Below are 17065 nucleotides of genomic sequence, written 5' to 3' on the forward strand. Positions count from 1 at the left end.
CATGTGTGAAAGTGAGACATTATCTCTGTGTAATAAGTATCATGTGTGAAAGTGAGACATTCTCTCTGTGTAGCTAGTGTCATGTGTGAAAGTGAGACATTCTCTGTGTGTAGCTAGTTTCATGTGTCAAAGTGAGACATTCTCTCTGTGTAGTTAGTGTCATGTGTGAAAGTGAGACATTCTCTGTGTGTAGCTAGTGTCATGTGTGAAAGTGAGACATTCTCTGTGTGTAGCTAGTGTCATGTGTAAAAGTGAGACATTCTCCCTGTGTAGCTAGTTTCATGTGTCAAAGTGAGACATTATCTCTGTGTAATAAGTGTCATCTGTGAAAGTGAGACATTCTCTCTGTGTAGCTAGTGTCATGTGTGAAAGTGAGACATTCTCTCTTTGTAGCTAGTTTCATGTGTGAAAGTGAGAAATTATCTCTGTGTAATAAGTGTCATCTGTGAAAGTGAGACATTCTCTCTGTGTAATAAGTGTCATCTGTGAAAGTGAGACATTATCTCTGTGTAATAAGTGTCATGTGTGAAAGTGAGACATTCTCTCTGTGTAGCTAGTGTCTGTGTGAAAGTGAGACATTATCTCTGTGTAATAAGTATCATGTGTGAAAGTGAGACATTCTCTCTATGTAGCTAGTGTCATGTGTGAAAGTGAGACATTCTCTGTGTGTAGCTAGTGTCATGTGTGAAAGTGAGACATTCTCTGTGTGTAGCTAGTGTCATGAGTGAAAGTGAGACATTCTCTCTGTGTAGCTAGTGTCATGTGTGAAAGTGAGACATTATCTCTGTGTAGCTAGTGTCATGTGTGAGAGTGAGACATCCTCTCTGTGTCATTAGTGTCATGTGTGAAAGTGAGACCTTCTCTCTGTGTCATTAGTGTCATGTGTGCAAGTGAGACATTCTCTCTGTGTAGCTAGTGTCATGTGTGCAAGTGAGACATTCTCTCTGTGTAATAAGTGTCATGTGTGAAAGTGAGACATTCTCTCTGTGTAGCTAGTGTCATCTGTGAAAGTGAGACATTCTCTGTGTGTAGCTAGTGTCATGTGTGAAAGTGAGACATCCTCTCTGTGTCATTAGTGTCATGTGTGAAAGTGAGACCTTCTCTCTGTGTCATTAGTGTCATGTGTGCAAGTGAGACATTCTCTCTGTGTAATAAGTGTCATGTGTGAAAGTGAGACATTCTCTCTGTGTAGCTAGTGTCTGTGTGAAAGTGAGACATTATCTCTGTGTAATAAGTATCATGTGTGAAAGTGAGACATTCTCTCTGTGTCATTAGTGTCATGTGTGAAAGTGAGACATTCTCTCTGTGTCATTAGGTACATGATTCACTGCTAAATATCTTTAATCCATTTCGAGTAAGCATACAAAGTGGTATTTTATAATCTTGAATCAAACTCGGTCACAAAAATTACACAGTACTGCTTTCCCGTATTAATCAATAATTATTATTTAGCCGTTCTATCTTGTTTTAGTATCTTTGATCATGTCATGTGTTGTGAACGACTTCTTCACAAAGTGTTCTCTATAGCTTAATAATAAACAGTTAGCTCTTTACATATCACCATCTACCATTCTAAATGAACGTTTGTGAACAAGTGCTTTGTGCAAGTATACTACAAACACAAAGTTGCATTCTACATGATGTAGAGTGTATTCTGATTGTTCAAGACGTTGTCAGTTATCGTAGAACATTGTCACCAAATTGTACACAGGTTGTACATGTGCCGTACATCTGACCTGTACCGTTGCTATTACATTCAACATGTTCAGATTTAGAGATTTTCGTATACACGAACGATTGAATTAAGCAAAATTAATATTGAGCTGAGAACAAAACTCTAAGAAGTAAGTATATATCATTTTACTATTATTGCATACAAACAATAACATAATGCATTATGTTGCGTATTTATGTTGATGGTTTCTTACAAGTTTGACGAAAAAAATTCAATGGAAATGATCATTTTGTTAAAAGAAAATTCCATTATATGACGTTTAAGGGCTACATACAAAGCATACATGCAGCTGTTTACTGTGAAGCGACAATTCTGAATCATATCAAGTGTACATATTAACAACTAATGATGCCTAAAACTTTGTCGACTCTTCCTGATAAGAGGTTTGTTTTTCATATCCATACAAGAATTTGTCTGGGTCCTGGGAGTAAGGGACATAACCGCTATCTTGATCTTCCATGTGACCTTCCGGGCCGCCATCTTTAGATATCGGCGGTTTGTCTGCACTGCTGTCCATCCCAAACGCCGTCTTAGATTCAGTCGCAAAGCCAAGATTATTTCTGCCTGTTGTAGACACGTGAAGATGTGTGAAGGTACTCAAGTTACGTCGCTCTCTCCATTCTTCTGTATGCTTGTTGAGTACAACGACCCTCTGTTGATGACAGACAAGAGGTTATACTAGCTAACGGAGTTAGAGCAATGCTAGCTAACATTAGAACCTACAATACATCAACTACAACCTTGTCAAATTCGATTTAAATCACTTGCTACGCTCTGTGTACTCAAACAATAATCCCCTCGTGAACACAGTTCTTCAAAAGAAAGATTCGGTTCCTCGGGCCACACCTAATTCAGTCGAATGGTGTGATTCGGGCAATTGTTAACTATAACACTGATTTACTCCATTCACAGGGAAAAAAGTCTTTCAATGAGTGTAATCAAGATTGCTAGGACTGTCAATTGACTGAGTCAAGTTCCCTATATCTATATTTTAAACAAACAAAATTCTTATCAAGACCTGAATCTGAGCTTCAAAACGAGTTAACACGCCTTCGTATCTCAAAATAGTCATAAGTCAAGCCCGTGTCGTTGCCCCAATAAATAAATTAATATATTTCTCACCTGCCAAATGCCTTTAGGACAAGTGTACCACAGGAATGCTATGACAATGATTGCTACCGGAGACATGGCAACAAACCAACCAATCACCTCCGCCCATACTGGTTCTCCTTTAGCTGTTAGAGGTTCATATTGGATGCCTTTGAAAACGATCACGGCCTGAAATATAATTTACATGTCTTACACACAGTAATGCTATGACATCCTCTAAAGCCTGTTCTGTCCTTTGTGATAGGGAGTATGGTTCATTTATCTACGTCGGCTATACGTAGAAAAGTCACATGACAAATGGTGTAGACGTCTACCCCTTTGTTAAACCCGCGAGCCTGCATAAGGAGATGCCAAACCTACTATGGAAGAAAAGTATACTCAACACCATGGCAATCAATAATAAGTTTACCCTAACCAATTTAAATGAAGCGTAATTGTAACATGGTCTTCTACTCACCAGAATCAGTAGAGGCGATATGACCATCCAGCACACGGTGAAGTAAATGTAGGGCTGTCTCCCCACCATGGCTTCTACGTCCTTGGCAAAGCTTCTGTAACCTGAATGGAGGAGACAAGCCTGTGTAATAACCTCACTAAGATCAGAGAGTCCCTTCACCCAAAGACTGAGACGGTTACCTCGTGTTGACGTTAATACTTATATATGGAAAACAATAGAAAACAAGCGTTTCTTTTTCAGCTCACGTCTATGTTTGCTCACCCCCTTTCTCTTTCATTTATAGAATCCGCTCTTGTTCTGGGGTAGACAAAAAAGATCATGCAGGTGTATATTTTGCAACAAATAATGGAATATTATATCTGAGACTATGTCACAGAGGTAGTGTTTTACGGAACCTACTTCAGGTGTAAAAGATAGGAATTTTACGCTCACACTTTGGTTGTATTCTTTCTGGCACATCTACATGAAAGTATGTATATCAAGATATGTCTCATATCCTTTCTAATTTTTCTGACATCTATGTGACATAACGTGTTTCATGGTATTTCTCATACCCACTCTTTTGTTTCTGACACATCTATATGACAGAATGCATACCAAGATATGTCTCATATCCTCTCTATATGACATAATGTATTTCATGGTACGTCTCATCCCCATTCTATTCTTTCTGATACATCTTCGTGACAGTATGCATATCAAGATATGTCTCCTCTCCACTCTATTGTTTCTGACACAACAATATGACAGAATGCATATCAAGATATGTCTCATATCCTCTCTATTTTTTCTGACACATCTGTATGACAGTATGCATTTCGTGGTATGTCTTATCCCCGCTCCATTGTTTCTGACACATCTATATGGCAGAATGTATTTCATGGTACGTCTCATCCCCAATCTTTTCTTGTTATTTTTACACTTTCCGATTCAAGAACTATTTTGGGTCAACTATTACATAACTGACTCCCATGTGCATATATGATTGTGTACTCTTCGCAGACGCGAAAGAACGACGTTGAAAATATTTATGTACTGGATGTACACCTAAAGATTGTTCTAGGGGAGACGAAGGGAGTGTTAACTTGAGTTTAACTAACCTATTCAAAACTGTTTTGCTCATGTATATACTGCATACTCACAACTCTATAAGGGAAAACATAATATTGATCTACCTATCTCTTCAATTCGTGTTTTCAAAATTCAGATGATAAAGTAGTGGAGAAATGGGCGTCGGTGCTAACACTTCTCCATGTCAAATATAATATCTAGTTTTATATTTGGCAAATAAATTATGATTACACAAAATATATTTATAATGGCATGATTGTTCTGAGATGAATTCTTAAAACTGATATCAACCTTCACGTTTAACCAAATCAATTTTCATGACGATTACGCAGTAGTCTGTCTGTCAGTCGTGTATTGGCGTCAAGGACTTTGATATTGCAAAGGTCATGTCGGTAAACATAGACAAAAATAACAGCTCTCTGGCAGGGTTAGGGACTTAAGGTTTCTTGGGAAGGTGGCGTATACTTATCTGATGATGAGCATAAGATCGACTGATTTTGATTTAAGAGTTTCTTTAAATTATAGTTTGCCACTATTGGAAAACAAATAGTCATGATAAAATGACGAATCACCCTTTCATTGAAGTAAGAAGATATTGCTTAATCACTATGATCCGTTTATTGCTGAAACATTCTGGCTTATCCATAAACTTCCGAAAGTTTAATAACAAGATGAAACAGACTGTTGCTTCTCTTCTGAAGCAGGAGGTTTTTTCAGGCATGATGGAGATATATATCTCTCGCAAGACTTAAATGCTAAGAACGAATATATATATATATATATAAGTGATAATAAGCTTATTTTGTAGAAAAAGTCAAATACACCGAGAAAGATGTAAGATAATGATGTATTGCCCTCTGCCTGCAAGTAACCATGTACGCTTTGCTGAAGTTTTACTTTGCACATGCTACTATGTGATAACAGGCAGCACCGCCATCATTTTAGTAAATTGAGAGAAAGACCGTGTACATACATCTACATTAAACCATGTAGAAATGTAGAAGCAATGCATTTCTTGCCATCATGGTAAGTCGAACAACATGTGTGAGAGAACCAGTGGGAGCGTCGGTATGAATAATATTTCAGTCATGCTGCTGCGTGTCAGCTTGTGGGAAGAAAGTCGGTGTGATGTAGTTTTTAGAGGTTAAACATTCGAACATTCGAACCTAAGATGAAAGGATCCAGGCACGCCTTAGGGGCGCGACTGAGCCACCGCGATAAATGACAAAACATGACGATACATGATAAACAATTATTTTCGAACGGTGCCTGTACATGTTATTTCTCACCGTAAATGTAGCATATGGCAATCAGTTCGAAGAAAGCAATGAAAAGTGTCGGGAAGCCCAGGATGTAGGTGTCCACAAGATCCAGCAGATAGGCCCCACTCTACAATACAAACAGACAGGACCATCTCAACAATTAAAAAGATACGTTTCACTCTACAATTACACAGATAGGACCCTCTCTATAATTAAACTGATCGGGTCTACTCTGCAATTAAACATATAGGATCTACTATGCAATTAAGCAAGATAGTACCCGCTCTACATTTATAAGATATAATCAACGCTGCAATAAAACAGGTAGGATTCACTCTACAATTAAACAGTAAGGATCCTCACTATAATTACACAGATTTGACCCGCTCTACAGTGCAAACCGATAATATCCTCTCTATATTTAAACAAATAGGATCAACTCCACTCCGTTAAGTATATTATACCTAAGGGTTGCACAATCGTTGTTATAACTTTGACGTCATCAGTTGTTAATGTCTTCACAAATTGATTACGTAAAGTCTACCATAATAGTGGATTTTTACCTTTTAGTTTCTTTATCAGTGAAAACCATGATTCTGGAGCCCTGTATAATCGGAAAACCCCGCCTACTAGACGATTACTGGTGGGAATGTCTACATGCACAAAATACACATTACACAGTACCCTGGTGTGTTGAGCGAGACAATTTTACTCCAGAGAGACTTCCTGATGAACAACGTTTCAGGGGATATAGAAGAACCTTCACTCGAAACTATGTCTGTCCGTGTGAACGAATACTCTATGAGTCGACCGCATAAGGTCGTCATTCGGGACAGACAACCTGTAACTCCCCATAGCTCGCTGGTTATCCTTTTTGGTTCTAAGACGGAACAGTAAGCACTTTGGATAAATCTTTATTTCGGTATCGATTTAGGAACTTTTGAAATGTTTTTGATAATCAAGTTTGGCTCGGGCTCTAGGCAAATGACAACATCATAGCTTTAAGGGTGTTAATAAAAGTTTTACTAAAGAAATATGATAAATCTGTACATCAGCTTAATTTTCTTATGTATCATGCACAAAGGTACGAAACTGATGACGATACAGCGAACATTAGACATTAAGCAACATGCAGATGTGTATCCGAAGAGTTCAAGGATACTTTAGTCTTCAGTCTTCATGTATACCTCACCTTGTCCTATTACATACCTGTGTAACGATTGGCAAGCCCAATAAGAATGCTCCCAAACAGACACAAAGTCGGAATAAGATCTGTCTCTTCCTTGTGCTGATATATTGAGGAAACTCGTCGATCATGGCGGTCATAACTGTCTCAACGATGGAAAACTGCAAGGAAGTTAAGATTGTTAACTTATTACTTGCAAATAAAGCGACAAAACCCTTTGCATATCCAATAGAAATGTCTGCATAAAGCAGTCGATTGCACGATTTAGACTATATCATAAGCATGTGTTTATGAATCACTATCAAATGTTTGCGAAAAAGGTGAGCGTATCCAGACACACCGATAGCACCCGTCACAAACACATGCAAAGTTAAGTCAATTTTCACCTTAAAAGTCCGGGAACATATGGATCTTTATGCATATAGCTAAATATGAAACAGATGAGGCGGTCTTGTTGGTCTCCTTTATTCTAGTTCAGGTGGGTAAATCAGTGGAAGGGAGTTGGCTATTTGATTGTTATTGAACGATATCAATAACATCATCGATATACCTGAAGCTTAAGTTAAAGTTCTAGGCCAACCCAGTCTAATCTTGTCATAAAATGAATCATCAATTGAAGCGTGCCTTGGATGGGTAAGTATGGATCTGTGGCATTTAATGAATACACATACACTATCTCCAGTGTTATCAGATACAAGGGTTTCGGCCCTGTCCTACGTTATAGTATGAGTTACAGATAAATTTGAAACATTGGTATGGAAATGATCCTGCAACCGCTTGTAAGTTTTGGACTTCATACATGTACATGATCAAATACACAAGTATGCCTTAAATGAGTGAAAATGGCTGATTTTTAGAGCGTCAAGAGAATATTAGCAAATCTGATACCCGACCTGAATTTTTTATCATATATTTGTATTGATTTCATTCATCTACACAAGCGTTCAGCTTACAGTGCAGGTCAAAGACGTATGTTCAAATTTTAGAAAAGAAATTCCACACAGTTTTCTTTACACATATAGCATTTGTATACATGTATAATTTACCTTTACATTTAGTTTTGTTACAAATATAGAACATGCAAGAGTTGAATGGACCAAGTCTCTCTTTCATACACATCTAATAACTTTTATAAACTATACCAAAGGTGTTGTTAATTCTTTTTCTTATGTTACACAGACCACGTTATAATACTTTGTTCTTTCGTTGTACACATGTACTGATTAAAAGGCAGCAACACCCGACACACATTGTAGCCGGCATTACACAATGGGATGAACAATTCCATAGTGTTACTGAATGGGATGAACAATTCCATAGTGTTACTGAATGGGATGAACAATTCCATAGTGTTACTGAATGGGATGAACAATTCCATAGTGTTACTGAATGGGATGAACAATTCCATAGTGTTACTGAATGGGATGAACAATTCCATAGTGTTACTGAATGGGATGAACAATTCCATAGTGTTACTGAATGGGATGAACAATTCCATAGTGTTTCTGAATGGGATGAACAATTCCATAGTGTTACTGAATGGGATGAACAATTCCATAGTGTTACTGAATGGGATGAACAATTCCATAGTGTTACTGAATGGGATGAACAATTCCATAGTGTTACTGAATGGGATGAGGCTAAGAGTTACAGTTAAAGCTTTTCTTTGAACATGTATAATATGACCCTCTATGAAAGCTCTTAAAAGCTGTTGTTATTTTCCAGTGTTACCTGAACATTCTTTCTTTTTAAATTCTTAGGCATGTGTTGGGTAAAAAGAGATGTTGAAAGTGATTCTATTTGCTTGTTTCTCCCAATCAAGATGAGTACCGTTATGTTACACCACATTTTGAACTCGTAGTATACAGTGCCATGTAGTGCCAGTACTCCAGTTTTGCCCGGGCAGTGCGTAGGGATGGGCTGGAGTGGGAAAACTCACTTGCGAACTGAAGCCGAGGGTGCACAGCATGATGAAGAACAGGATGGACCATAGGGGTGTGATGGGCATGTTAGACAGGGCCTCCGGATAGGCAATGAAAGCTAAGCCGGGCCCTGAAAATGAATCAAGACACATCATAACAACAACCGGGCGGTCGGGGAGTCTAGTGGTTAAAGCGTTCGCTCGTCACGCCAAAGACCCGGGTTCGATGCCCGACGTGGGTATAATGTGTGAAGCCCATTTCTGGTGTCCCCCGCCGTGATATTGCTGGAATATTGCTAAAAGCGGCGTAAAACCATACTCACTCACTCACTTATAACAACCATTACAAAATGCATTGCCTAATTAGAGCATAACACAGAGAGATACACGTATATAGAGTTACGAAAACGTGTTTCCTATTGTAAGAGTTTCCTTATTCTCATATATTCCCTACATATAAAGGGACTGGCCATTTACAGGAGTAGACCGATTTATTGTTCCTGTAGTAATGAGAAACCCATGAATGTGTTCAACACGATGAGTATAGTTATCAGAGAAACATCACAAGTTGGAGGTCTAGACACCTGGGCGGTCGGGTAGCCTAGTGGTTAAAGCGTTCGTTCGTCACGCCGATGACCCGGGTTCGATGCCCGACGTGGGTACAATGTGTGAAGCCCATTTCTGGTGTCCCCCGCCGTGATATTGCTGGAATATTGCTAAAAGCGGCGTAAAACCATACTCACTCACTCTAGACACCTATCCGTGATCTTGAAATTCAATGCATAGTATGACTGTCACTTCAAATCGAAACATATGATTATTACCACATACCGTATTATTAGTGACGGAATCGCCACTATCCATGGAAACATATAATTAATACGACATAACGTATATGCATCAATAACATAAGTCTGATTACACGTGGAACAAGCTATAGGCGAATGTCATTCCATATCTCGCAAGCAGCGAGAACAATTCCATAGTGTTACTGTCATAGAGAACAATTCCATAGTGTTACTGTCATAGAGAACAATTCCATAGTGTAACTGTCATTGAGAACAATTCCATAGTGTTACTGTCATAGAGAACAATTCCATAGTGTTACTGTCATAGAGAACAATTCCATAGTGTTACTGTCATTGAGAACAATTCCATAGTGTTACTGTCATTGAGAACAATTCCATGGTGTTACTGTCATTGAGAACAATTCCATAGCGTTACTTTCATTGAGAACAATTCCATAGTGTTACTGTCATAGAGAACAATTCCATAGTGTTACTGTCATTGAGAACAATTCCATAGTATTACTGTCATTGAGAACAATTCCATGGTGTTACTGTCGTTGAGAACAATTCCATAGTGTTACTGTCATTGAGAACAATTCCATAGTGTTACTGTCATAGAGAACAATTCCATAGTGTTACTGTCATTGAGAACAATTCCATAGTATTACTGTCATTGAGAACAATTCCATGGTGTTACTGTCGTTGAGAACAATTCCATAGTGTTACTTTCATTGAGAACAATTCCATAGTGTTACTGTCATAGAGAACAATTCCATAGTGTTACTGTCATTGAGAACAATTCCATAGTATTACTGTCATTGAGAACAATTTCATGGTGTTACTGTCGTTGAGAAAAATGTCATAGTGTTACTTTCATTGAGAACAATTCCATAGTGTTACTGTCGTTGATAACAATTCCATAGTGTTACTGTCATCGAGAACAATTCCATAGTGTTACTGTCATAGAGAACAATTCCATAGTGTTACTGTCATAGAGAACAATTCCATAGTGTTACTGTCATTGAGAACAATTCCACAGTATTACTGTCATTGAGAACAATTCCATAGTATTACTGTCATTGAGAACAATTCCATAGTGTTACTGTCATTGAGAACAATTCCATGGTGTTACTGTCGTTGAGAACAATTCCATAGTGTTACTGTCATTGAGAACAATTCCATAGTGTTACTGTCATAGAGAACAATTCCATAGTGTTACTGTCATTGAGAACAATTCCATTGTATTACTGTCACTGAGAACAATTCCATAGTGTTACTGTCGTTGAGAACAATTCCATAGTGTTACTGTCATAGAGAACAATTCCACAGTGTTACTGTCATTGAGAACAATTCCATAGTGTTACTGTCATAGAGAACAATTCCATAGTGTTACTGTCGTTGAGAACAATTCCATAGTGTTACTTTCATTGAGAACAATTCCATAGTGTTACTGTCATAGAGAACAATTCCATAGTGTTACTGTCATTGAGAACAATTCCATAGTATTACTGTCATTGAGAACAATTCCATGGTGTTACTGTGGTTGAGAACAATGTCATAGTGTTACTGTCATTGAGAACAATTCCATAGTGTTACTGTCGTTGAGAACAATTCCATAGTGTTACTGTCATTGAGAACAATTCCATAGTGTTACTGTCATTGAGAACAATTCCATAGTGTTACTGTCATTGAGAACAATTCCATAGTATTACTATCATTGAGAACAATTCCACGGTGTTACTGTCGTTGAGAACAATTTCATGGTGTTACTGTCATTGAGAACAATTCCATAGTGTTACTGTCATAGAGAACAATTCCATATTGTTACTGTCATTGAGAACAATTCCATAGTATTACTGTCATTGAGAACAATTCCATGGTGTTACTGTCGTTGAGAACAATTCCATAGTGTTACTGTCATAGAGAACAATTCCACAGTGTTACTGTCATTGAGAACAATTCCATAGTGTTACTGTCACAGAGAACGATTCCATAATGTTACTGTCGTTGAGAACAATTCCATAGTGTTACTGTCATTGAGAACAATTCCATAGTGTTACTGTCATTGAGAACAATTCCATAGTGTTACTGTCATTGAGAACAATTCCACAGTGTTACTGTCATTGAGAACAATTCCATGGTGTTACTGTCATAGAGAACAATTCCATAGTGTTACTGTCGTTGAGAACAATTCCATAGTGTTACTGTCATTGAGAACAAATCCATAGTGTTACTGTCATTGAGAACAATTCCACAGTGTTACTGTCATTGAGAACAATTCCACAGTGTTACTGTCATAGAGAACAATTCCATAGTGTTACTGTCGTTGAGAACAATTCCATAGTGTTACTGTCATTGAGAACAATTCCATAGTGTTACTGTCATTGAGAACAATTCCATAGTGTTACTGTCATTGAGAACAATACCATAGTGTTACTGTCGTTGAGAACAATTCCACAGTGTTACTGTCATTGAGAACAATTCCATAGTGTTACTGTCATAGAGAACAATTCCATAGTGTTACTGTCATAGAGAACAATTCCATAGTGTTACTGTCATTGAGAACAATTCCATAGTGTTACTGTCATAGAGAACAATTCAATAGTGTTACTGTCATAGAGAACAATTCCATAGTGTTACTGTCATTGAGAACAATTCCATAGTGTTACTGTCATTGAGAACAATTCCATAGTGTTACTGTCATAGAGAACAATTCCATAGTGTTACTGTCATAGAGAACAATTCCATAGTGTTACTGTCATAGGGAACAATTCAATAGTGTTACTGTCATAGAGAACAATTCTATAGTGTTACTGTCATTGAGAACAATTCCATAGTGTTACTGTCATAGAGAACAATTCCATAGTGTTACTGTCATTGAGAACAATTCCATAGTGTCACTGTCATTAAGAACAATTCCATGGTGTTACTGTCATTGAAAACAATTCCATGTTATTACTGTCATTGAGAAAAGGATATTACTCAGGCATAGTATTTGTGAAAGCATCTTCCTTAGTGCCTCGTTGTTATTGAGTTGTATGTGTAAGCAGTATCCTACCTCCAGCCGTGACATTGGCTACAGGTACTCCCTGTATGTTAGCCATGTAGCCCAGTGTCGAGAACACCACGAACCCAGCATAGAAGCTCGTCAGGCAGTTTATGATTGGAATCATTATGGCATCCCTGGATAAACAGAAACAACGAAAGAATTATTGAATTATTATTATTTACAGATATAAATTAACTAGAGAAAACTGTAGAAGACATTTATATCAATAATTTATGTGCAGTCTCTAGCTTTCTGGAAAAAAAAACCCTTATAAGATTAAAAAGCATGAAAAACAATAATTATATCTGGGTCTTAATGAACTTATCAGAGCATAGATAGAGAATGTGAATACACGAACTATGTTTCCCTCTGTGTTTTTTGTGCAGCAGCGAAAGGTCACCTCAAACAGAGAGTTTGTACAAAGGTATTTAATTATAAGAATATTTTATGCACATCTACAACTTGAAAACTCGCGATCCGACAACTAATAATAGATATGCATGTCATTTGATCGTGGTCACATTTAGAGAACCAACTGGGGTAAAAACTCTCCCTATATCATTTCTGGTAAATAAAACTAAAGGCTAATTTTGGAAAAGTACCTTAGTACGTTGTTGGAGAATTTGTTGTAGCTTGCCATGGCAACAAGGCCGCCCTGGCAGGCGCTGAGCGAGAAGAAGATCTGGACAGCAGCGTCGCTCCATACCTTTAATTGGGAACATTGTGTCATATCCTAGTTACATCACTAGATCTGCGGGTCTACTTCCATAGTCTTAGACCCCGTTATGTTCTATCTGGGTTTATGTAATGGAGACCATTTATGTCTTACCTATTTACATATAATCGAAGACTTATGATATACCTCGTTCAATATACTAGAAACCGTATACGATATTCCTCGTGTCATATTCTGGAAACGTATACCATATACCTTGTGGTATATACTGGAAACTTATACAATAAACCTTGTTCCATGTACTGGAAACGTATACAATATTCCTTCTGTCTTTTACTGGAAACGTATACAATATACCTTGTTCCATGTACTGGAAACTTATACAATATACCTTGTTCCATGTACTGGAAACTTATACCATATACCTTGTGGCATATACTGGAAACCTATACAATATACCTTGTTCGATGTACTGGAACCTAATACAATATACCTTGTGTCATATACTGGAAACTTTTACAATATACCTTGTGTCATATACTGGAAACTTATACAATATTCCTTCTGCCTTATACTGGAAACTTATACGATATACCTTGTGTGATATACTGGAAACATACGATATACCTTGTGTCATATACTGAAACATACGATATACCTTGTGTGATATACTGGAAACATACGATATACCTTGTGTCATATACCGGAAATTTATACAATATACCATGGGTCATATACTGGCAACATATAATATACCATGGGTCATATACTGGAAACATACGATATACCTTTTGTCATATACTGGAAACATACAATATACCATGGGTCATATGCTGGAAACATACGATATACTATGGGTCATATACTGGAAACATACGATATACCTTGTGTCATATACTGGAAACATACAATATACCATGGGTCATATGCTGGAAACATACTATATTCCAAGTGGCATTTACTCGAAACAGTTTACGATACACCTAGCTTTCTTATTGGAAGCACTACACGATATATCTGATGCCACATACCGCAAACCTAACACGATAGTCACTTAGTGTCATATACTGAACACCGTATACGATATACCTAGTGTCATATACTGGAAACCATTTACAAATGTAATGTGTACCCTATCAAAAAAGAAATTGTCTCAAGAATGTAATTCGTACTTTTCTTTTAACATGTGAATGTCGTGTTACTAGTCCTTATAGAAACGACTGTATTTGTCCTGGGCTTATCTATATAATTGTTTTGTTTTGCGCCAACAGCGGAAGGATTGGCATACATTTAAGCTCATTTTATCATTTTGACTATTCAATGTGACATATAGGCGCTTAGCAAAAAACAACACACACACACACACACACACACACACACACACACACACACACACACACACACACACACACACACACACACGCACAAACGCACAAACGCACACATTAGACATTACATTTCTTACGTATGTCATATATTAAGGGCATATTTGTTCAGTACATAGGGGCAGGAAGCCTGTACACAACTTCCACAGCCTCCATGTCAGAAAGGATTGCTATTTGAAAGACTTTACATGCAGCAATGTATCATGTTAATCAAAACTTTGTAAAAATACGTAAACAAAATATATACACCTTCTCTAAGTTTAGAATGAACCTTTCCTGGAGACTTACCGTGGCATCGGTGAGCCTGTCCCATTTGGGGGTGAGGTAGAAGATGATTCCGTCGATAGCGCCATCCAGCATCGCTCCTCGAATCAGAAGGACTGTCAGGAGGATGTATGGAAAGATGGCCGTGAAATAAACAACCTGAAATATGTACCATGAAATAGACAACCTGAAATATATACCATGAAATAGACAACCGGAAATACCAAACTAAAATTACACAACCACACAACCATTGTGTTCCTCCAGCCGAACGTGAACAGAAGCATGCCCTTATTTTTCACTGTTTTCAGCAACACACTATTTAGCGTGTGAAGTGGTGTGTAGAGTGAAACCAGGTGAGTCCGGACAACCTGCAATGAGGTTATGCCCAATCAGCTGTACATCATTGGCATTACATTTACGTTCCATCTATTCGTTAAACCTATGTCTCATGATTTCTTCATCCGAATGATTTCCTTGCAAGTAAACGTGAACCATACACATGCTTACACATGGGTTACTTCTATCGGAAGCCCTGTTTCCTCAGACTGAGCGAGTGCAATACCTTTCCAAGTGACTGGATCCCTTTGGCTAAGACAATCATCACGATGATCCAGGCGAGAAGGTTGCACAACATTATCTGCCAGTTGATCTGCCCCGTCTCCGCTATACTGGCCGTTTCTTGTAGCACAATATCTCTGGCAATATGTAAATAATAATAATAATAATAATAACAACAACAACAACAACAACATCATCAACAACACCATCAACAACAACAATAATAATAAAAAATAATAATAATGCGCTCTTATAACAGTTAAACTCTTTACAACAATATATATTTGAGAGGGTTCTATATATTAGAACCCGGTATTTTCCTTAGTTGTACCAAACCAGGTGTATGTCCATACCTGTTGTCATCTCCACTATGTTGCTATACATTGGGCACTGAGGTTGTGGTATTTTCGATAAAAATATGACTGAAGCTACTTTCAAACAACAAAGCCCCCACAGAACACTATTTACGCGTCTATCTATACCTGTACATGCACCTGACTTTCTGAAAAAAACACATTGCAAACATTCTAACTGCAGGCTTCAACTACTCAACAGCTTTCGTATGAAAGTGTACCTCACCTGTAGTATAATTCACTCGATGATTTTGTATCCCCCAGCCAGCCAGCTGAAACACAATAAAACAAGCCAACTGTCATGTGCTTAAACAACACTCAGCCTTGATATACATCAACATTTTATACTGAATCCTTCTTGGTGATGATAGAATTATGAAGCAACCGGCTGGCCATTACTCAGACCATAGGCCAATCATATGCAATTGTTAAAGGGAATAGTTAATGTGCTATCCTGCAATATACATTTAAGAAACTGACAGTGATAAAGAAGATAATATAACTAATGAAAATACTAGAATCATTATCATCTAATTATTAGTATTACTGATAACAATATTATTATCCATTGGCATGGTTATGGTGAAATTATTTCCAGCATAACAACGCAGCGATGTAAATAATCGACGATGACGTCAATGTTTATAAATAATGATATACAAAGTATGTCTCACAACACTTGAAACAACCCTTACAATGTGCACTCAAATTGCATTCTCAGCTCCCTAGGGAATATAAGAGTCTCAGCTCCACCCACTTGTATACTTAATCTTACAAAAGAGTCAATAAAATATACTAGTATCAGGTACGTTACGAACCGTGCATGAATAGATATGTAGATGGGTTTGGCTAATTTTAACGTTAAGCTTGTACTACGTACTGCAGTTAATTCCGGTGGCGTTGTCATAAGCTGGGGTGATATTTCTTCCGTATGTAAGGCATTCACATTGCGAACATTTCGACCATGGCACCACATCCGTCATAGAGGCAAATAAATAGTAAAGTCCCCAGGCAATGATGACGTCATAATAAATGCAGATGACAGTCGACACCAACACTCCGGCATAACCAATACCTGGACATTAACAAATACAACTGCCATTATCAGACGTGTGTGTAACATTGGATATTCACGTAGTCGGAAATGTCATAATAAGTGAAAAACGCTTACATTTATTTTGATGCATTTTATTTTCATCAGTGTTCCTCACGGTCGTTTTATTGTTATCGATTTTACAAAGCGACCT

At 37.6% G+C, this 17065-nt stretch overlaps 1 protein-coding gene across 1 annotated transcript in view; it reads right to left on the reverse strand.

The window, feature by feature from the left end:
* Window positions 1-550: 550 nt before the first annotated feature.
* The window catches only part of LOC124132183 (sodium- and chloride-dependent glycine transporter 2-like), a 34119-nt gene continuing 17604 nt past the window's right edge, over window positions 551-17065 (reverse strand). The window contains exons 5-16 of the mRNA XM_046495953.2: window positions 16699-16893; window positions 16045-16090; window positions 15470-15602; window positions 14929-15063; window positions 13182-13285; window positions 12589-12713; window positions 8761-8873; window positions 6845-6982; window positions 5663-5762; window positions 3303-3403; window positions 2858-3013; window positions 551-2387 (exon numbers count right to left, since the gene is read on the reverse strand). Of these exons, the coding sequence (XP_046351909.1) occupies window positions 2088-2387; window positions 2858-3013; window positions 3303-3403; window positions 5663-5762; window positions 6845-6982; window positions 8761-8873; window positions 12589-12713; window positions 13182-13285; window positions 14929-15063; window positions 15470-15602; window positions 16045-16090; window positions 16699-16893 (1646 nt within the window). The 3' untranslated portion in view covers window positions 551-2087. The remainder of the gene's footprint in view (window positions 2388-2857; window positions 3014-3302; window positions 3404-5662; window positions 5763-6844; window positions 6983-8760; window positions 8874-12588; window positions 12714-13181; window positions 13286-14928; window positions 15064-15469; window positions 15603-16044; window positions 16091-16698; window positions 16894-17065) is intronic.

Source organism: Haliotis rufescens, unplaced genomic scaffold (genome assembly GCF_023055435.1).
Source record: "Haliotis rufescens isolate VD_foot unplaced genomic scaffold, xgHalRufe1.0.p SCAF_4, whole genome shotgun sequence".
Classification (NCBI taxonomy): Eukaryota; Metazoa; Mollusca; class Gastropoda; order Lepetellida; family Haliotidae; genus Haliotis; species Haliotis rufescens.